Source organism: Cetorhinus maximus, chromosome 1, assembly GCF_964194155.1.
Source record: "Cetorhinus maximus chromosome 1, sCetMax3.hap1.1, whole genome shotgun sequence".
Lineage (NCBI taxonomy): Eukaryota > Metazoa > Chordata > Chondrichthyes > Lamniformes > Cetorhinidae > Cetorhinus > Cetorhinus maximus.
Window position 1 is genome coordinate 34,533,095 of NC_135879.1, and position 22,799 is coordinate 34,555,893.

At 42.7% G+C, this 22,799-nt stretch overlaps 1 protein-coding gene across 2 annotated transcripts in view; it reads right to left on the minus strand.

Annotated features, from left to right (window-relative positions):
- The window catches only part of fat4 (FAT atypical cadherin 4), a 397,379-nt gene that overhangs the window by 46,996 nt on the left and 327,584 nt on the right, over positions 1–22,799 (minus strand). For both annotated transcript variants that reach the window (XM_078539696.1, XM_078539702.1), the window contains exon 11: positions 16,990–17,094. In XM_078539696.1, coding sequence (XP_078395822.1) covers positions 16,990–17,094 — 105 coding nt within the window. The remainder of the gene's footprint in view (positions 1–16,989; positions 17,095–22,799) is intronic.

Here is a 22,799-nt window from a genome sequence, read left to right on the forward strand (position 1 = left end):
AGACTGGCTTCATCTAAACACAGTGCTTTGTGCAGAACTTAAATCTCACTCTTTCCCATGTGGAAGTGTTGGCCCAAATCCACGCGCACACTTGCACACACAATCACCATGAGGCTTCTGATGGGCAATATTCAGCTTCCACTGCAGCACAGGGGGAGGCCACCCAACATCTCAGTGCTGCAGTGGAAGCACAGCAGGTTATGGCCATACATGTTTACTGCCATGCAGCTTAAGATTGCTGAGGCACCGCCCGGCGGGAGTGGCAGGGCCTCTGTGGAAGCCTCTGTAGAACATGATCCTGCTGTTCTCTCTCAGGATGACAGCGTTCACACTCCTGCCATTGTCATGCCTGTTGTTGGCTGTCAGCCATCTCAGTCCAGACTGCTGCCACCCATGCTGACGCAGTCATGGATGGGACCTCAACAGTCAGAACTACTTGAAGGTGACCTAAAAGACCATCTGCAGTCTCTTTTACTAAGGAGACTTCCACCAGCCATGCTACAGCCACTGGATTAACAACGCAAAGGAGCACTAGGCCAGGAAAATGCACTATGGGGATCCACAACAGTGATTTAGTTGAGAATTGAATGAAGTATTGGAGGTGCTATTGGATAGTTGCTGTGAAATGCTTTGTGGTGGTTGTCATTTCAGAGCTATGGCAAGAGGACACTGTGATAGTCCATGACAGAGGTTTGCTAAGCTGGGGAACTGATGAACAATGGGGATCTGGGGTTTCATTCAGGGGAACCAGAATCTGACAACACACTCTGGACAGCTGGAATATGGATATGCCTGCTGCCTCCTCCTCCTGAGGTGCTCACTGAGCCTGTTGTGCTAAGTGTTATGCCCTAGAGTTAGCCCACTTCAGTGAGTATTGGGGGACTACTACGGAACATTCGAGTCAGTGGAACTTCAGCACCCTGATGGTCTGTTTAATGTTCTCTGTGCCTGCAAAGCTCTCATTTTATCAGGGCTGGTCACATTGCTCGGGTTACAGAGGACAGTCATCAGCCAGGCGTAATGCAGAGAGTCCTTATTACTGAGCAGCCACCCTCTGGTTCAATGTGGTGGCTGCAAGATCTGAAACAGCAGCCTGGTGCAGAATAAACTAATCATGACTGTTGCCAGAATAGCAGTCATTCACCAGATGGGTGAGGCAGCACACCAACCACACATTGAGGGAGTGGTACCCTTTGTGGTTTAGGTTTACATCCCAGCATTGAAATGCAGTGCCCAAAGAGCCCATAGTGCAGCTGATGGCATCCTGAGCCATGGGGAGTCCAGCTATCCTGTCAAAACCACATGTGAATAAAAGTCCTTCTCCTGGTTTACAGAGCCATTGTGACCTCCAGGGCTCAGCAATGGCTGGCAAACATCAAGATGTTTGCTATGCCACCAGTTCCAGCTCGGAAAGATCCGATGTTGAAAAATATTCATGGCCACAGTCACCTTGATGGCCATTGGCACTACGATCTTTGCCCTGCACTGAGGCTACAGATCTGGTGCCAAGAAGCTGCACAGTTCTGTCACCACCTCCTTGATGAAACACCATCACCAAAGACACTGGTCCAGACTTGGGTACAGGTAGGAGAAGCTCTCCCTGAAGACCCTAGGTGGGTAAGGTCTTCTGCTGATAGCCCTCTTCCTACTCTCTCTGCGAGCAGCTTGTCTTCTTTTGTGCCTCTGCTTCATCTCCCTCTGATGCTTAAGCCCAGGGGGTACTGCAACTGTAACCCCATGACTGGGAGGAAGTGGGTTACTCAGCAGCCTTGCAGTAGTAACTAACACCATTCCAATATCCAGTGCCACTCCCTATGGACTTCACCAAAATAGTAAACTTCTCCAAACATCCATAAACTCAGCAAGACACAGTAGAAACTAATCAGCAATTACCTACAAGTTAGATGATGATGCCTTTAATTAGCGCTGGTAGGAGGGGGTCTCTTGTTGCTGACCATGTGTTCAGCTGTGCGTGTTTGAAAGAGGGTGTTAAGTAGAGTAACTAGGGTGCTGAGGTTGAAAATGGCACTTTGGATGTCAAATCAGTGTTAGATGCTGACTGATGTCATGATCTGCCTACCCTGTATACTTCTGACACAAGCGCATTATACCTGCATTAATGGACTCGGCAACATGGCATTCAGCGTGAATCATGCTGGAAGTAGGTGGGACTGGCTTGGGCATTTTCATTCTCTAAATTGGCATCCATAGTGCTGAAACTACTGGCCTCACAGACTGAATTTTGCGGTCTCTTTGTGACTACGTGTGAGGAACAAGACATTTATACCTTCACCAGACCTGTGTAAAAGTTGTTTAATTGTACGAAACAGGCTTCAGAGAATGACATCTAATAGGGTGGGCAAAGTCATTTATCGTGTACTCTGCCAGGAAAAGCAGAGAAATATTAGTGCTAGTCACGCCCTCGGTACCTTTTTTAAAAAATTAAACACTTGGAAAGAATTATCATTAACTTTAATGGACCTTCATCTTAATTCCACTGATTTTGAAAAAGCAAACAAGGTTGCTAGGAATTGCTCTGGTTGCTATGCATAGAGATTTTACAGATGCATCTGCTTGGTATTTCCAGCAAAATTATAGACTTATCCTAAAAGCATGTGTTTACAATTTCACTAGAAATTTCAAGCAGAGGAAATCCTCACGAACAAAGATATAATATTGGTACATATAGCACCCAGAGGAATTCTTGATCCCACAACTTTCTTCAGTCAGTTCTCAATGGAGCAGCAGTTTGGATAAGATACCAAGCCTGACAATGTGAAAGAGCTGCAAACATGCAGGCCTGAACTTTCGTGCAGACGGAGAGGCTCTCCATCTGCATAGAAATGTCAGCAGAGGCCAGAATCCTGAATCCCGGCTTGAACCTGGCCTCCACCATTTTTGTGGGGTGGGTGGAATGGGATGGGTTCTAAATTGCACACCTGTGGTTCACACAGTCAGCTGCCCATATAAGTCAGCAGTTGCCTCCACTCCTGTAATTTTTGGTAAGGTAGGCGTCTGAAACCTGAAATGTGAAAATTAGACTTGGTAGGATCAGGTCTGAACCTTGTGGATTTATTTGGATAGTCAGGGTACTTTTTTGGAGAGGTAAGGTTCCCCTTAGGATATGGTCCCTGAACACCTTTGGGAGAGGCCAGGTTCCCTTTGGGCGAGGTAAGGTAGCCCATTGGGAGAGGTAAGATACCCTTCAGGGGAGCTCAGGTGCCCTTTGGGATTTTAAACTTAGACATGAATGTGCATAAAAAGTGCATAAACACATTAACCTATCAAAGAGCCATCAAAGCTGAAAGGACTGTCAAGCTGTAAAAGAACTGCCAAAGCTTATTGGAACAATCAAAGATCATTGGAACTCTTTGTCAAGGGAGTTAACTCTGCTAAGCTGGCTCAGTTCATAGCACCCTCGCCTTTGAATCAGAGGGTTGTGGGTTCATGTCCCACTCCCGGAAACCAAGAACTGTGATTGTACTCGAAAGAGTTGCAATCTGTGACTGTTGATAACTCGAAAGAGTTTAAACCAGCAATTAAGGGGAAAGAAATTTAAATTTAAAAAAAAAATGTGGAGTTAAAAAAAAGCGCTTATTATTTCACTCTGTCTGTTGACATAAGCCTGTGGGTTATCATTAGAGGAGTTGTGCTGCATGACTGATTTAATAACCTAACATTATCACAGTGGGGTGGGTGCCTGTTAAGTGAGCAGTTTGATTAATAGATTCAGTGGTTATAGAATAGAGATGTTTCTTTTCTTAAGTGATTAAGTACTTAAGTGAAATGTTGGTTTTCATAAGAGATCAGTTGAAGGAATTTCAATGTATTGAAAATTTCTTTCATCAGTGTTTTTTCTTAAAATAGTGATGTCATCAATAGACACATAACTATTTTATGTCAGCATGGCTCTTAATGTTTGAGCACCGTGGTTCCATTTGGCATGGATGGGGTAAGGGCAAAGTGTGGTGGGTGGGACCATGGTTTGGCATGAATTGGCACTATGTTGACATAAGGACTATAAAGGTCCATGAGGATGAGTGGGAGCATAGGTTGGCACAGAGGCATGAGGGGCTTTGGGGTGGTTAGAGGGGCATGTTGGGGTGGATAGAGGGTATAGGTGGCATGGAGGATATGAGGATCCATGGGAGGGTGGGTATAAGGGCAAAGGTTGGCATGGGGGTATGGGCTGGGGCTTCTTTTTCAATCTTTCACAGTGCTGGTGCGCAGAGGCAGGCCTTGCAGCCAGCCTTCCTCCGCACCCAACAGCCTTCACACTCAATTCAGGGGTGGCAGGCCTGACTTCTACGACAGTCCACCCTGCTCCTGCCACCCTCCGCCCCCCCACCCAACCTCAAAAACTCCCAAACAAAAGTCCCAACTTCTGGGCCTCTTTCTCCCAGGTCAGGTTCGCTGAGTCAGGAAATGTCCCAACTCTGTGCACCCGACATGGCAGCAAAAATCTGGGCAGATGTTTGAAATGTTAATGTTGCTCAAGCATCCTTGGTCAATGACATCTCCTGACATTAGTTCAGTTTTCACCCACAGTAACTCACATTAGTCAGTCCCTTCATCATGTCATCAACATACATGGCCTGAACGAAAATCATTTAAAAATGTCAGATGGTAGAAAAACAAACAATAGGGTGATAAGGCTAACCATAATGCATTTGAACTGTCTGACTCTTAAGAGGTGCTATTGTTGAGAGTTCCCTATTAATGGCTTCACTCCTTCAAAAAATGGGTACAGCAAAGTTCTTTTTAATAAACCCTGCAATACATTGATGCCCACTACACTGAAATGGAACTTAAACTGCGCTTTTGCACATTGTACTTATAGGGCAAAATGTTGCCCATTACTCTTCCTCTCCAATAATTAAGAGAATATTTGTTTAAGTATTGCAATGTTTCATCTCTGAAATTTGGATTGAGAGAAGATAAGAGAAAACTCTGTCCCATTCCAGCCTCGTCTCATGTGGAAACTGTAATATAATACATTGCGCTTGTGACACTCCAGCGCACAGGCTGCCAAAAAATAATGTGTAACTGTCTCAATTGTTTCTGGAAATTATTGCATGAAAGTTTTGCTTGCAACTTGTGGTAGTGAAAAGGGCAGAACACAGCTGTCTATTTCTCTGGCTCTGCTGTTTTAAATTATCTACTTCACGAGGTGGCAACAATCACAACAACAAACTCAAAATTCGTGGTTATGATTTTATTTGGCATTTTATAACTAAAGGAAGAACTGCTGAGGTCCTCTCAATCGTCCACCAAACTGTCTGGTGTCCTAGTAGTGTCACTACAATATTTTTCTTGGTCAGAAAAAGTTGAGACATTCTGAAAAAGATCCTTATGCAATGAAAGTTTGAAAGAAAGCTCTTGGCGCCAGACTTCCACCTTGAAACTAAAGATACAGGCCAGTGGACCTTCAAGATCGCTCAATTTTAACTGGGCCTTTTATAGAATGCAACCAAGAGAACTTTACCTTGCTCTATTCCCAACCCCTAACCCCCACAGAAACCCCAGTCATTTGGCTCCATTTTCCCACTCCCTGGCTGTCAAACATTGAACCTTTCTGATGTTGTTAAACCTCTCAGAAGCACTTTTTGAGGTTGATAACACACCCGTCTGAAGAAAGACCTTCTTCTTCAAGGGCTTTCTTTTTCTCTGCTGCCAATAATCCTTCTGGGCTAACCCTCCCCTCCTCGAAGACATTTCAGTCCCGTTGTGTTGTTCATGGCTCTTTCTAGGCTGTAAACCTCCCACAACTCTGGTAGACAAACATTGGGCCAGCCCCTTCTCATAACAGGCTTTTTCCACTTCTTTCCCTCACCCCAACTCCTCCATCTCCCTACCCTCCCATTCATCATCGCAATCCTTCTTTCCATCCTCTCTGACTCTTCCCACCCACAAGGGCTTTGTTTCCCCCCTCCTATACCCACCCCATCTCTCATCCACATGTGTTCACTTTCCCCCTCCTCTCATTCTTTCCCCCCACCCCTCCTCAACCTCTCCTGCATTACCCCTCCTTTAGCTTGGTCCAGTTGTCCCACCCACCCTCTAACCCTGTTTGAACTGAATACTGCACTTGGTCATGATACCCTCAGTGCAATGCTATGAGAGTTTGACTTGTAATGTAGTCACAAATCTTACCAGTGTATGCATTTCAGGGGTAATTTACTGTTCAGGCGAGGGATCAGCACCATTTTACACCCTGTTCGATTTTCCTTTGCAATGACTTCATGGAAAGAGCAATTGGACAGGGTGTAAAATGGACTGTAAATTTGCTGTCGCCCATGTTGCATCACCATTGACGTCAAAGTTAACCCTCATTTATGTCAAAAAAAATGAGACAACTGATAACTTGCAAATGCCCCATTCAGACATGTAGATGCTTTGAGATTTTAAAATTACTACTTACTACGTGAACAAGGCATGCACAATTTATCAGTCTTACGGCCCGATTCAGGCCTCATTTTCTCACAAAAAGAGTTAGTGGTTTCCTTTAATCCAATTTCCGTGCGTCTTGTGGCATTTCTCACATTCAAGTTGCTATACAAATGTAAGATGTTATGTTGGTGAGAGGGGTAACATGGAATTATAGGGCAGAATTTTACTTACTGCAGGTGGGTGCGTGCCTGACCCGATCGGGCGCAAAATAGTGCGCCATGCGCGAGAGTCGGCAGCGCGCCCACCAACAATTAAGAGGCCTATTAAGGCCATTAAAGTAGCAATTGATGACGATTTTTTTTGCTGCCCGTCCAACCTTATGGTTGGCGGGCCGGCGAATTGGCAAGGTGGCCTTTGCATTTTTGAGGAAACCTCATCCAAGGACAGGATGAGACTTCTGATATTAATTTTAAAAAAAATGTTTGGGCAAAATTTTTATCATCTATATGTTTAGGTGAGTGAACATCTTTATTTGATAGTTTTACACTCTTCAGCTCCCTGAAGGCTTTCATTGCACGCTCCCCGCGTCCGCGCTGACTTCAGCATTTGGTCTCTTCCCGCCCCACCTCGGCAGCGCTGAGCCTTTCAGCATGCCTTTCCCGCTGGCTGGCCATTAATTGGCCAGCCAGTGTAAAATCGCGGTCAGGATCACGGGCGGCAGGCCGTTTCCCAGCCACTCCCGGGCCCGCCCACCGTGCCTGTTTGACGACCCAAAAATTCTGCCGATAATGTCTAAAAAATGAACAATATATAACGGCATACGAGCCCCTGGTTAATTGTATGATCTGTTTTCATAAGTCATGATTATTACAATCCATGATCATTATTATAACATGAACAAAGATAGTGAATTTCCTGTTAACACACATTAAATTATTTTGAAGCAAAATTCTTCCTGTCAGAGGATACAATTCTACATTCCACAAATTATTTTAAGCACTATGAGAACAATTCCCAATGTAAATACAAAATATAAATGTGAGTGACAAAACTTGAATGAGAAAGTGCCACAACTGAAAAAAAATGACTATGGGCTGAATTTTCTGGCTGACACACGGGTGGCGGAGCCCACACATCAGCGCTTAAAATGTCGCGTGCGCGTCCCGACGTCAGCGCGCGGCATCGCGATATTTAGGTCGGCGGGCGCGCTATGTAGCGCAACGTGCGCCCGCCATTAATTAAAGGCCTTGTTAAGGCCTTTAAGCCACCAACTGACGCCGATTTTGAGGAGCCTGTGTGAAATCTGGCTCGGCGCACGGGCCCAACGGGCTGAGGTTTGATTTCGGCTTTAAAAAAGTTTAATAAAGTTTTTGTGCACTTTATTAACATGTCCTATCCCGTGTGACATTTTCACATGAGGGGGACATGTTAATGATTTTTTTATTTTTCTATTTTTAAACTTTCACAACCTTTCAGTGATCTCCCTGAGGCACCACTTAGCCTCAGGGAGATGTGCGCTCTTTCGTGCCCATGCGCGAAAGAGCGCACTCTCGCAGTTGCGGAATCCCCCCCGCCCGCACAGGAAGCGCATAGCGCTTCTCGTCGGGTGTCACGCTGGGCGGGCCTTAATTGGCCTGCCCACTTAAAATAGCAGCGGGGCCTGTTTTGGCGGCTCAGATCGACTGCCCGCCTGTCGCCGAGTTGGTTCAGCCCTATGGGTCCAAAATCCCAGTGCTCTACTGCAGGAACTGTGGTGCAGTGTGAGTGGGAGCCGCATACTGGAGAGAATGTTGATGCTGTCCCTAATCCAACAGGGATGAAATCATTTTAATAACAGGACCTGCTAACCGACACTAGTTGAAGCTCCATAGAGATGCCTAGTCCAATAAAGTGCTGCAAAATCGGAATGGCAACCTATCACTCTGAATAGTAGAAATCAGCGACCTTTAATGGACTGAAGAGCTAAACATCAATTTTTAATTTCTCCCTGAAAGGAAAGCAGGGGTACCTTTCCAAGCTAATTTCTCCCACCTGAAATCTTTGATTTCAAAAATTTTGGAGCTTTAGAAAAGTCCAGTACTGAAAGCCACATCATGAAGCATGGCTTCCACTGAGCGACAATCAGCAGAATTCCCAGCATAGTGCAGGAAATATCCCCAAATGTGCCCCAATGCCAGAAACGGACGTGGAGGCAGGGACGGGGATGAAACTATCCTAATTTTGGCCACAGTGTAAATGAGGCATAAACTTGGGGGATCTGGCTTCTGCCCCTATTTCTGTTCTCCTGTGGATGATCTGCCTCCTTGTACCCACAATCACCTCGCAAATTTCAATCTCTATGCATTGTAAAATATTAAAATAAGGATCAGTGTTCAATGACTGTAACATAAGCCTTGTGATCTATTATTACTCAGGTCTATTCGGGTCAGCATGGCCATTTTCTCTGATACTTTCTAGGGAAAATTGAGCTTCTTGGATTATAAATTATGCTGTATCCTTTAAGTGCAGTGACTTGTCCTGTACATCATGCAGCAAATCACTTGCTTTAGGCTAGATTATTTTGATGAACTATTAAAGTTTTGCTCTTATGATTCAAAAAACCCTTGTGCAACAGATCTTACTGCATTCTGCCTGTCATTTATTTATTCCGCACATAATTAATAAAGAAATTGCGGAAGAGCTCAAGGTCCTATGACTATTTTTGTGGAGGTTTCTTTTGCACGTTCATCAAGATAAAGGACATCAGTGCTTTGCAATGGGACACTTCCTATTTTTACATCAGTACCAGTTTTGTATGTACCTTGTGTTAGATGCTGAACATAGCTTCCTTCACATAGCAACACAATTTAATCCATACTTTAGAACAGCCCCTGGTGTTAATATGTCCACTTCCCACACCAGCCATCACTTTGGCATTTCTGAGTAAATTTGCCAGCTAAATGCCAAATTAATAAAAGATTTTGTACAGTGACGTATCACCAGTTGGAATGTATTTGAAACTGTCCATACACTTTTCACACTCAGCTCCTGGGGAAGTGAATTGTGTGGAAAAGATTGAAATGTAGGACTTTGAAGTGATAGGGAAGTGTACAGAACCATTGTCCTACTTTGGGCCCCAGGCAATGTTACAGCAATATATAGGATTACTGGTATTTCTATTTCTTTTAAACCGCAACACATACAGGCTGAACATTTATACTGGAATGCAGCAACTCTAAAGGGTCACCATTTCGATAAATCTCTATGTTTGAGGTCTGACAGTACATTCTGTCAATCATATCTGTTTAATAAAACAGATGACATCACCGGGGAACTGGTAGGTGATTGGTTGGTGAGTATTTTGCTCGTTTATATTTCAAAAGTTGTGTAACTTATCAGCAACTGTAAGGTTTTATCAATAGTAGTAAGGTTTACTAGCAGTAGTAAACCTTATTGAGACTAGCAGGGTTTGTTAATTATAAATTAATCAAGAAAAGTAAATTAACACAGAATAAAAATGGCTGGGCAGGTAATGTGTTACCACTGCAGGAGGTCGTGGATGCCAGTGTGATCCAGGGCAAACACGCCTGAAGCAAGTATCTGCAGCTCAAGGAACTTTGGCCCAAAGTCATTGAGCTGGAGGCCAAGCTGCAGACACTGCGACACATCATCTGGACACTTTGTTCCAGGAGGCAGTCACATCCTTTAGGATGGGGTCATCTCATTTTGTCGGAGTTCAGGGACAAGAGAGTGTGAGGCAGGTAAGGAGATCAAGAAAAAAAAGTGGAGGAGCCTCAGCCTTTGCAATTGTCCAACAGGTTCAGGGCTGGGACCAGTGTTCTGGCAAGTCGTATAACTAGGGCAGTAAAAAGAGCTTTAAATTAAATAGTGGGGACAAGAAATCAAGGTTTTTTTTATTCGTTCATGGGATGTGGGCATCACTGGCTAGGCCAACATTTATTGCCCATCCCTAATTTCCCTTGTTCAGTGGGCAATTACGAGTCAACCACATTGCTGTGGGTCTGGAGTCACATGTAGGCCAGACCAAGTAAGGAGGGCAGATTTCCTTCCCTAAAGGACATTAGTGAACCAGATGGGTTTTTACAACAATTGGCAATGGTTTCATGGTCATCATCAGACTTTTAATTCCAGATTTTTATTAAATTCAAATTTCACCATCTGCCGTGGTGGGATTCAAACCCGGGTCCCCAGGGCATTACCCTGGGTGCCAGCAATAAGGCTAGAGGTTGGAAAAATAGTAAAAAGACAGAACTAAAGGCTCTGTATCTGAATGTGCATTCAGAACAAAACGGATGAATTGACAGCTCAAAAACTAGGATCTGAGTATTGAAGAGTACATGACATTTCGGAAGGACAGGAAACTAGGAAAAGGTGCAGGGGTAGCTCTATTATTTAAGGATGACATGAGTACAATAGAGAGAGATTACCTTAGTTCTAAAGATCAAGATGTAGAATCAATTTGGGTGGAGATAAGAAATAATAAAGGTATGAAGTCATTTATATAGTTTATAGACCCCCTAATAGTAACCACACTGTAGGACAGGTATACAGAAAGAAATAATGCAAGCTTGTGAGAAAGGTACAGCAATAATCATGGGTGATTTTAATACATATAGATTGGACGAACCAGATTGGTAAAGGTAACCTGGAAGATGAGTTCAGAGAGTGTTTTCGGGTTAATTTCTTAGAACAGCATGTTCTACAGCCAACCAGAGAACAGGATATTCTAGATCTGGTAATGTGCAATGAGACAGGATTAATTAATTATCTTGCAGTAAAGGCGCCCCTAGGTAGTAGTGATCGTAACATGATTGAATTTTGCATTCAGTTTGAGGGAGAGAAGAGTGGGTCTAAGGGTAGTGTTTTAAAACATAAATAAGGGCAATTACGAGCGCATGAAGACAGAGCTGGCTAAAGTGAACTGGGAAATTAGGTTAAAGGATAGGTCAGTGAGATGCAGTGGCAGACTTTTAAGGAGATATTTCATAACACTCAGCAAAGATACATTCAAGTGAGAAAGAAAAACTCTAGGGGAAGGACACACCATCCGTGGCTAACTAAGGGAGTTAAAATAGTATCAAATTGAAAGAAAAAAACATAGAATTCCGTGATGAATTATTGCAGGTCAGAGCATTGGACAGAATATAAAAAAACTGCAACGAATGACTAAAAGAATAATAAGAAGGGAGAAATTAAAGTATGCGAGAAAACTAGCTAGAAATATAAAAAAACAGGAGGAGTTTCTAAATGTACTTAAAAAGGAAAAAAAGTGAGTAAAGTGAGCACTGGTCCTCTAGAGAGTGACTCTGGGGAATTAATAATAGAAAATAAGGAAATGGTGGATGATTTGAACAGATATTTTGTATCTGTCTTCACTGTATTGGATGCAAATAACATCCCAGGAATAACAGTGAATTAAGAGGTGAAAGGGAGGGAGAAACTTAAAATAATTACAATAATCAGGGAAAGGGTTCTGCGAAAATTATTCGAACTAAAAGCTGACAAGTCCACAGGTCTTGATGGACTTCATCCCAGGGTCTTAAAAGAAGTGGCTGCTGACATAGTAGACGCATTGATTATAATTTTCCAAAATTCACTAGATTCGGGAAAGGCCCATCACATTGGAAAGTATTGAACGTAACTCCTCTATTCAAGAAAGGTGGGGGACAGAAAGCACAATTCTACAGGCCAGTTAGCTTAACATCCAGCACAGGCACAATGCTGGAATCTATTATTAAGGAGGTTATAGCAGGGTACTTAGATAATCTCAATGCAATCAGGCAGAATCAACATGGTTTTGTGAATGGAAAATCGTGTTTGACAAATTTATTAAAGTTCTTTGAGGAAGTAACAAGCAAGACAGACAAAGGGGAACCTATATATATGTGGAGTGCTTGGAGTTCCAGAAGGCATTTGTTTAAGGTGCCACATCAAAGGTTACAACACAAAATAAGAGCTAATAGTATAGAGGGTAACATATTAGCATGGTTAGAGGGTTGGTTGCTAAAAGAAAACAGCGAGTAGACATAAATGAGTCATTTTCAGATCGGCAAGATGCAATAAGCAGAATGCCACATGGATCAGTTCGGGGCCTCAACTATTTACAATCTATGTCAATAACTTGGATGAAGTGACCAAATGTATGATTGCTAATTCGCTAATGACACAAAGATAGGTAGGAAAATAAGTTGTGAAGAGGACATAAGGAGACTGCAAAGGGATACGGGTAGATTAAGTGAATGGGCAAAGGTTTGGCATTTGGAGTATAATGTGGGAAAGTGTGAACTTGTTCAACTCGGCAGGAAGAATAGAAAAGTAGCGTATTATTTAAATGGAGAGAGATTGCAGAACTCTGTGATATAGAGGAATCTGGATGTCCTGGTACATGAATCACAAAAAGTTAGTATGCAGGTACAGCTCATACTCATTTATTGTAATGGGAATGGAATATAAAAGTAGGGGCGCTTTGCCATAGTTGTACTGGGCATTGGTAAGACCACATCTACAATACTGTGTACAGTTTTGGTCTCCTTATTTAAGAAAGTACATCATTGCACTAGAAACAGTTCAAAGAAGGTTCACTCAACTGATTCCTGGGATCTTATGAGGAAAGGTTGAACAGGTTGGATCTGTACTGGAGTTTAGAAGAATGAGAGGTCATTTTATTGAAATATATAAGATCCTGAGGGGACTTGACAGGGCGGATGCTGAAAGGATGTTCTCCCTTGTGGGCAGACTAGAACCAGGGGACACAGTTTAAAAATAAGAGGTGTCCCATTTAATGTGGAAATGAGATTTTTTTTCTCTCAGAGGGCTGTGTGTCTGTGAACTTTCAGCCCCAGAGAGCGGTGGTGGCAGGGTCATTAGATATTTTTAAGGCACAGGTAGATAGATTCTTCACTAACAAGGAAGTCAAAGGTTATCGGGGATAGGCAGAAAGGTGGAGTTGAAGGCACAATCAGATCAGATCAAATGGTGGTACAGGCTCAAGGGGCTGAATGGCCTACTCCTGTTCCTAATTCATATGTTTGTATGTATGTTCATACTTAACTTCCTGAAATCCGTTTATGTATAAACAATCTGGGATGTCTAGTTTATTTCCCAGCCTTCAATGTGATGAATTGCCATTGTCAACAGACCAACTGCTGTACTATAAGCTAGTTTGCACAAAAACTTTGTGCAAGTACCAATAAGGCGACAGGACAATTGTGATTTGCCTTGAATAAAATGACAGTAAGGAGTTACAGCTCTCAGCACTTAATATGTAGCAGCATCCAATGTGGTTTGAATCACCTTAATTTCTTGCTGGTGGTCTGCCATAACACATACTGGCAATGATTTCAACCTTCAGTACTTCATTTTAATGCATGATGGCAATAGTTTTTGTATAAGTTAGCAAACAGAATGATTAGGAACATTTTTCCAGATGTTGTGCAGGCTGTACTTCCAATTGTAATTTACATTAGAAGAGTGAGTATCTTTGGAGTGCTGAACTGAGTCGGCTAGTGACAAGCCCTGATATTTCTCTTCTGATCAGAAGCGTTAGACTGTGGTGTAATGCTGATTCAGTCAAAGTTGACTGGACTTTACATGTTGAGTCACAGAAAATGAAGTCTCCTTAAGTAAATTTAATAGCATGGTTTACACCACTCACTGCTGAATGCAAACGAGCATTATGCTTGACATCTTGAACAGTTGATGGATCAATCACTGTGCTGTTTTGCTTTGTCATCATACTCACTTCCCTTGCTAGGAGGGAATTTAATTACTGGCCTCCAGCAGAGTACATTCTAGGCCATGTGAGTTTGGGTCCATTTTCTACCATTAAGAATGAATGGGGATGAGGGAGGAATTCCATGCTTTCAAGAACTGCCAGCACAAGTGAAAATAAGCTGTCATGACAGAACTCTGAAGGGTAAATGGAGTGCTATATATTAATGCCCTAGATCCAAAGGGTGGAATTTAGTGTTTGCATTAATGTTTGGAGAACTGGCGGGAACCCTGCATGTTGGTGAAGGTCCACTGGAATTAAATGCCCATCAGGCACTTAAGTGGCCAGCATCGGATCTTCCCCTTGATTAAGGACCCCAAGGCCGTAAATTCACCCACCAGAGGCCCAGGTTCAACGAGGGGCCCCAAGTCAAAGGTGAATGAAGGCAGGATGGGGGGGTCGCAGTGTGGGGGTCATGGGAGAGGGAGGGAATCGGAGGCAAGGGCAGGGGGCTGGATTTCAGCAGCCCACCCGATGCTTGGTCCCTTAATCAGGCACTGAGTGCCACCCCACCCCACCCGGGAATCCTGCAAGCAAACTTAACAGGGTTTGCTTTTTGGGCTTCCTGCTTGGTGACTCCCCTTTCCCCAGCCGGATAAGGCCCTTAAGTGGGCTTTAACTACCCACTTAAGATCCTCAATTAGCATTTGGGCAGGAAGGCCATTCATGAGCCTTCCCACCCCAGACTTAATCGGGTGGAGGGAGGAAGGCGACAGGGCCCCTGCCCCGCACCCTCCCACCTGATTAAATGACTCCTGCCTCCCAACTCTAAGCTGGGGTGGGGGCATTTAATTCCGCCCAATGTTTGTTTGTGAATAGATGCCAACAAATATTCAAATTTGCTGCCTTTCATTAAGGTCATCCATAAATCAATTTGGCTCAGTTATAATGGTCTGGGTCTATTCCTAACTTCACAACTCCTACCTTATATGCTTCTGTTGCCTTCCTCAGGGGCTCAAACTTTGCTGCTCACTGAACAATATAAAGATAGCAACTGGATGTAACATTGAAGTGCAGTGGCCTATCTACATGCATCAGATTATAAAATAAACTTTACGGATATCTGACCTTGCAATAGCTTTGCAACATCAGAAACTCTCACCTGATGCAATAATCTATACCCTTTAGAGCCATGGTAGCAGATAGGTGATGGGATAGCAGCCAGGGACCTTTAAGGACTAAGGGTTGCTTGTCTTACCAGAAGCATCATTGGCTCTCGCTCACCTCTACCAAAGCCATTCGCTACTCCAGGATCATTCTGGAAAGCAATGTAGCCTCCATTTTTCTGACAGTGCTACCAATAGCATCTTTAACCCTCCTGACCCTGACATCTCCAACTAGTGCCAGGATAGACCTCATTGTCATTATGAATTGAAACCGTCCATTCTGCTGCCCCTACCGCTTCTTCCACTTCCCCTGTCTAAAGGAAAAACTGCTCCCAAGATTCCACCTAGTTCTTCCCTAGACCTATATATTTTTCTAGTTTCTCTATCATCTTCACTTATACTGCCTCCAAGTTCATCTGATCTACAATACCCACCTCACCCCATTCCCATTAAACGACGACCTTGTCTTCCCGGATCCACATTCACTGACTCTGTAAATGATTGCCTACCCTCCGAATTGTGATTAGGAGTTGGCGGTGAAGGGGAAGAACAGTACTAGTGTGAACATGAGAACGTGGGAGAAAAATGTGAATGTACTCTGGAAGAGGGATAAAATGTCAGAGTAAATTCTGGTCATGGATACAATGTAAATTGAGGGAAGAAAGGAATAGTAGAAGCAGGAATGGGATTGGGCAGGAGGAGGGCAGAAAAGTCCTCATGTGACTAGGGATTGGGAGAAAATCATGAGCATGAACTAGGGAAAGGAAGAGAAAAAATCAACTGGAGGAGACAGTCTCTCTGACAACTGTAGAAAGAAATCTTAAAACAAATTTCACTCTTGTGTCATCCACAATTCTCTCTGGTTTTAGTCCAGATATAACTTCAGACTGGCTGCATATTCAATCTGATGGAAGTAATGAACCATAACTGCGACAGATGAGTCGCTGTCCTTAATATTCTAATTATCTAAGCACTTTCATGTATAGGAACAGGAAGTAAAAAAAGGAAACAAATAAATTAATTTCATTTATATAGCACCTTTCACCACCTCAGGCTATCCCTTTCGTGCTTTACAGCCAATGAAGTACTTGTGAAGTTTAGTTACTACTGTATGGTCTAGTAAACCAACCTGGCAGTTGTTCAACTGATGCAAGGCACAAATATTGTTTGTTTTGCACATTGAATGACATACTGTAAATTAAACTTGGAGTAAGTTTATGTATTATACATAACCAATGTTTCCTGAAACTGGTTAGAGCTCTGCAGTAAACTGTAATAACACAGTGAGGGGGAAGTAAGATGGTTTTATAATGTAAAACAACAAAACTTGAACTACTTATTCACAATTATACATGAATTAGCCTGAATTGCTGGTTGGAATGAAGCTACAATCATCCAAACTATCAGAGCAATTTATCAAAGAAATCGTATTCAAATGCCACCAATGTAAAATGATTTAGGCAGATAATTAAGGCATATTATTGTGTTTAAAACTGCAAAATTAATGGATTGTTTTTCAGCAAAAGCAAATGTAAATTGGGGGACCCATTTTATGCATATCCCAGAGGATGCAAAAATGAGAAAGGTCATTCCATCCAGTCAGCTCAATCTGTCCTTTAGGACCTGTTTCATGTAAATATTCACATATTAAGAAATCTATTGTAAAAAGACTGCACCTTCCATTTGTATATATACATACGCGTTCGTATTGTTATTCCTTACCAAATGGACAGTGGCAGTAATAACCAGCAGCTTGATTCTGGCAGGTTCCTCCATTAAAACAGGGGTTACATTCACAGTAGTTAATAGTAGAATCGCATGTTTTACCTGCAACAAATAAAGAAAAACACAAATGTAATGTACATAGCTTATCCCACTGAAGAGTTCACCAGCCCAAAGTGTGCATGCCATTCTTAGAATACTGAGATTTCCAAAGCTTTGTTTTTTTAAAATATCTTTCCCTCATTTAGGTCCTTGGTACCTGTTGGTAAGCGAGTGCAATGACATTCAGCCGCATTGTGAACTCCTCTCATCTCTATGCTTAAATTCAAATGCGTAGTTCTCACCAGATTATAATTGACAATGTTGTTCATCTTCTAGAATCTGTCTGGAGTAAATATCATCTTCTAAATTGTTCATTCAATTTCGAGTGTCCTATTGGAGCCAATTCAATGCAGTTGTTCCAAATTTATGAGCTCAATGTTATTTATTGGATCTCCTCCAAAAAGTGTATAAAAATTATAGAAAGTCTGTATCCACTAGCTGATGTTTCACCACACTGCTTATGGTACCAAGAGGATTAAGGGATATGGACCCAAAAAGGATAGTTGGTATTAAGATAGACATTTGAGGGGCTTAATGGACAACTCCTGTCTGAGTAGACTATGGGTGGTATGGATGTAAAACATATAGTAGTGGATTTTACGGGGGAATGGATTACCCGCCCCTCACCACCCCCACCATTCCCCATCCCGACCGAAAGGTCTGTTGGCACCATGCTGACCTGAAACCCAGCCCCTCTGCAGCAATAATATGCTGGGAGAAGCTTTAATTGGATCTGAGTGAGACTTCTGCCCCAATATGGGAGAAAGTCCCGCCCTAGAGTGCTGGTGGTCGATCTGATTGGCCGGCAGCTCTGTATTTCCAGCAGCGCCAGAACCAAGTTATGGCCACTGCTGGGACTACAGGCAGTCCACAAAGATCAAAAAGTGATGCATCGCGGACTTCAGGTATGTCAGGGATTTTGGATGGGTGTGTCTGGCAGACCTCAGAAGAGGGAAGGGGTTGGGAGGTTGGGGCTTAGAAGCTGGGGTCCCTCGTGCAGCTGCTCAGCTGAGAGTGTTTAAGAGAGGATGTTAACGGGACCTGTAAGGTCCATAAATGTCAGGTCAAGCACCAAATCAGTGTTAGATTGCTGCGTGGCCAGAAGAATGCAGGATGTGCAAATTGTGATGTCATTCAGCATCTAAAGCTGATTCGCTGCCATTTTTGGGACTTGGGCTTGCAAGTGCCAACACCAGTGGCATTATGGAGCCCGATTTTTCAGCTCGTTATGGCAGAAGCTTTTGTTGCTTGTCCCGCCCAGAAAATGTGTATAAAGTACTGGAATCTTTTTTTTGATCAATAGCAAAAATGGTCATACATCAGGCGTGTTATAAGAAGCAAGCCTAGCCTTACTATCCAATACTACTTTAGACTGATGAAGTGGTAACATTAACCTCCCTTCTGGGATTTGTCATCTCCCAGTGGGTGCTGTTCTGCATGTGTCTGTAGGCTCTTTGTTAATCTTCATTTCACTAAATTTGTATCAATTAGAAAGGCATGACACAAAATCATCCAAGTTGGAGGGTGTAAGCCCTGAGTTCAGCAGGCAGAGAAAGAAAGAGTCTACTAAGAACTGGAAGCAAAAGGGCTATCAAAAATCAAGGGTATTTCTGAGGTGGAGGCATTCAGCAAGAGTGTAGTGAAGCTTGAACTGGAATGTCCATGATTGTGAGGTGTTTAAGGAGCAGTTAAGGGTCACTTTGCTGGAGGCGAATGGAAGGGCCCCAAGAAAGCTCATACACTGGAGGACAGCAGGACCACTGAGGAGAACAGAAATGAAGCCCTGAGAACTGGGGTGCTTTGGTTTGGTCCCAGGCAGTGAAGGAACCTTCAAGAGCCTGATAAGTAGCCAGAGACTTTCTGGAGGAAGTCATAAATAAAGAGGGGAGGTTCAGTTGAGAATTTTAAAGTATATGTGATTGTATTTGATTATGCTTTTCAATATAAAGTATATGTATTCACCTGAGACAATGTTTGTTTAGTATTATTTGCTTTATTTGTTTCTTGCATAGTTAAATAGTTATTTTAAAACATGGGATCTTGTGGCATAATTTCTTTCAGTTAATCACTGAGTGTTCAAATTTCTCTTTAAATGTTGATGGTCTTTAACCGGATTGTAACAATAGATTTAATGCATCATGTGTACCTGACTTTAAATTATAGACTAATAAATCTCCATTGCTACTTTTAACAGTGAATGGGAGGAGGATACATGTTTTGCTCTGTAATGTAAAATACATAAAATTGATCAAATGTTAAATATGACTTCTTACAATGTATTGTAATAGCTTGGGAACATCTGCACCATCTGAAATGAAGCTGAGTATTTATTTCAAATACAATATAGATTGCCCCAGTTGACTGCTAGGTAACCACATAAATGAACAGCCCCACTCCCTTCCTTTGCTATGATGATAGTCTGGTTGAGGTGGGCGGGGGGGCGCAGATGGGAGGAGAGTTCATTAAAGGGTTTCCTCAACAATGAAGAAATGTGTTTTAATTCAAATAAATACGTGTTTTAATTAATACTCACAGCTGAAGAAAACTGTTTAACAGATGCCTTTGGGTGAGAAAATATGATGGGGAATCCGGTCAATTTTGGGTGAGGGGAGCTACAAATAATGCTATGAGGAGCCAACACCCAGTAATCCAAGGCCAGGTTTTGAATCTTCCAGCTGCAGCTCCTACATAGATGGCACTGTAATGAATAGTACTATCTTGAACATCCAGCTGGGAGGTCTGAATGATAATTAAGCAACAGAGCCACCCACCTTGAAGGTTAAGCTTCAAGGGCTCATTCCGAGGCAAGATAATAAAATGGTACACATACACAACTAGGATGTCAAAAGCTGCCTTTCCCATATACATATGCTGATTTACTTGCTCTGTATTTCAAGCAATTTTCTGTTTTTACATTATAGATTAATAGTTTAATCATTACCGACAGGTTAAGATGGAAATTGTATGAAACAATTGGAAGCCACTGGCCAGGATTTAACTTATGGTGGTGGGGGGGCTGGGCGGGGGCAGGCATGGAGCTGATTGCTGCCTGCGATCGGCTGTGCGCCGCCATTTATGTGGGCAGGCCAAATAAGGCCCGCCCAGCGTAACGCGCGGCCGGTAATGCTCAACGCTACATGTGCAGGTCGGGGGAGGAGGCAGAGTCGGGGCTGCCTCAGGGAGATTGAATAGACAATAAAAAAGTTCAATAAATGATGTAAAAATTTATTTAAACATGTCCCCTCATGTCACATGAGTTGGGGGATGTTTGTAAAGGTGAGAAAATTAATTAATTAATTTTATAAAAGCTTCATTCCGTCCCGGTTGGACGGGCAGCGTTCTTATTTTCTTTAATTAATCCCTTACAGGCCTGAATAGGCCCTTAACATTTCGGCAGGCACGCAGCCGACTCCGACGTGCGCCCGCCGAACGAAATATTGCGAGACTGCGCGATGATGTCTGGACGCACGGCCGATTTCATCGCGCGACATTTTATGCGTCGGCGTGTCGGGCCCACCCTCCCCCCCCCCTCCCCTCTCCCCCCCACCCCCCAACTTCCGGACAGGTTGGCTCACCACGCTTCATAAGTGGTTACAGCTGCTGGGCTGGGTTAATACCAAAGGTGGCGAGATGCAGCCCTTAATTGGGCATTAATTACCCACTTAAGGGCCTTAATTGGCGGCAGGGCAGGAAGGCTGTCCACATGCCTTCCTACTATGAACTTAAGTGGGGTGGAGATGGGAAGGTGGTGGGGTTCCCACCTGCCACCATCCAGCCTGATTAAATGCCCTCCCTGCTGCCAACACATCATGGGGAGTGCATAACATACCTCCCTTGTGTTGAGGTACAATTAATAAATGTTCTAAAATAATATTTAAAACTATGAGTGTTGGTGTCAGCAGTTGGGCCAAGTAGACAAATGGATAATTAAAAATGAAAGCATGACACCACTCCCAAGACAGCAAATAATTGAAAGATAACGGGGCAGAATTTACTCTAGCTGGCAAACCAATGGTGCGGATTTGCCCTTGGCTGTTCAATTTCCATGAGACTTTTCCAAAAGTTACTGCTCTACAAGGTGCTCTACAAGGCTTCCGGGACCTGTGAAATCAGGCAAGCAACTGTGTATCGTTTTAATCAGATTGAAGTATTCTGAAATGAATGGTGCAGAGTTTGAACCGGGAATTGTAACCAGAATAATGAATTCAATGTCAAATCTGGTACAGAAAGTGAAATAAAGAGAGGAAAGAAAGAGTTGCTTGAGAAGGCAAGAAAACAGAAAAACCACATAAGAAGTAAAACTCTACAACAACAATTAAAAGCTGAAGGAAAGAGTCTCCGCATCTGCAATAGTTAATTTTCAGTGCTAGAGAGGTTGTTTGGCGGTAATTAAGACATATCACACCGTTAGAAAGGGTACTTAGGCTGGGTGCAGGTACAGGAGCTTTGTGACATTTAATGGATTTCAGTGGTGATTGACAGTGATATGCTGGTTTTTGTGAAGCTAATGGCAAGTCAAGAAGCACATCTTAGACAGCAAATTTCAGGTTTTCATTGTTAAATGTGGATTTCCTCTCGCCTGAAGTTTCTGTTCGATTTGTGCATTAATGTTGGTGAGCATTGTTAACCTCACTGTCATTTTGACAGTAAACACTTGCCTAATATGTGCTTTGCTTAAGTTTATTTATTCAAATATATAAGTCTGATTTCTTAATTTGAAAACAAACAATTTAATGAAAGTGGATTCCTTTATTGTAATAAGCCATATGAAACCAGAAACAAATAGTTCAAGGAAAGGTTGGGCAGAAAAAGTGAACACCCAACTCCTGTATGTTAAAGCCTGTTTACTTTGAAGAAAATGTATCTTTTTTAAACAGAGGACAAAATGTCCTTAATCATCATTAACTAACTCAACTTTAGGACATAAGGGTTCAAGCTTTCAAATGACATCGGGCTGAGGTAATCTCTTTCGATTACTCTCAGCCCAAAAAAGTAGAATAAGTTAACGGAAATGAGGCACAATGCAGCTGGCAAAATATAATTCATCATAATGAGAGGTAGATTCACTGGAACATGGATGAAAGGCATATTGTTTCGATCTATAGTTGATGGTTGCTAAACGTCAGGTGAAATGTAAAAATCCAACATGTCCATTATCACATGAATACTTACCATCATTAAAACAGTGATTTTTTTTTTTGAATGTATCAATCACAATATACAGCCCCCAAGAAGTAATAAAAAAAATTAGAAGATTCTTGCATATAATTGATGTAAATGCTGATTACTCGATCTGTCATGTTGGCACAAAAATGAAATTTTACCACTTTTCTGTACATTTCAGGCATTTACAGCAAGACTGGAAAATTGCACATGATACTGAAATGATGGCTTTCTGACACAAATGCTAAAAATTGTGCAACTATCTATTGCTAGTTGCATTCTACTACTGAAAATATATAAACGGGCAGAATCACTGCACGTCATTCCGATCTTTCGTTCGGCGGGCGCGCACCGGAGTCGGCTGTGTACCCGCCGCACTGTCAGAGACCTGTCCAGGCTATTAATAACCTAATTAACCAATTGGACAGGGCTGCCCGTCCAATCTTAAAGTTGGCGGGCGGGCGAAGAGCCCAGGCGGCCTTCGCATTTTTCATGAAACCTCATCCACGGGCATGAGGTTTCATGAAGGTTTTATTAATTCAATA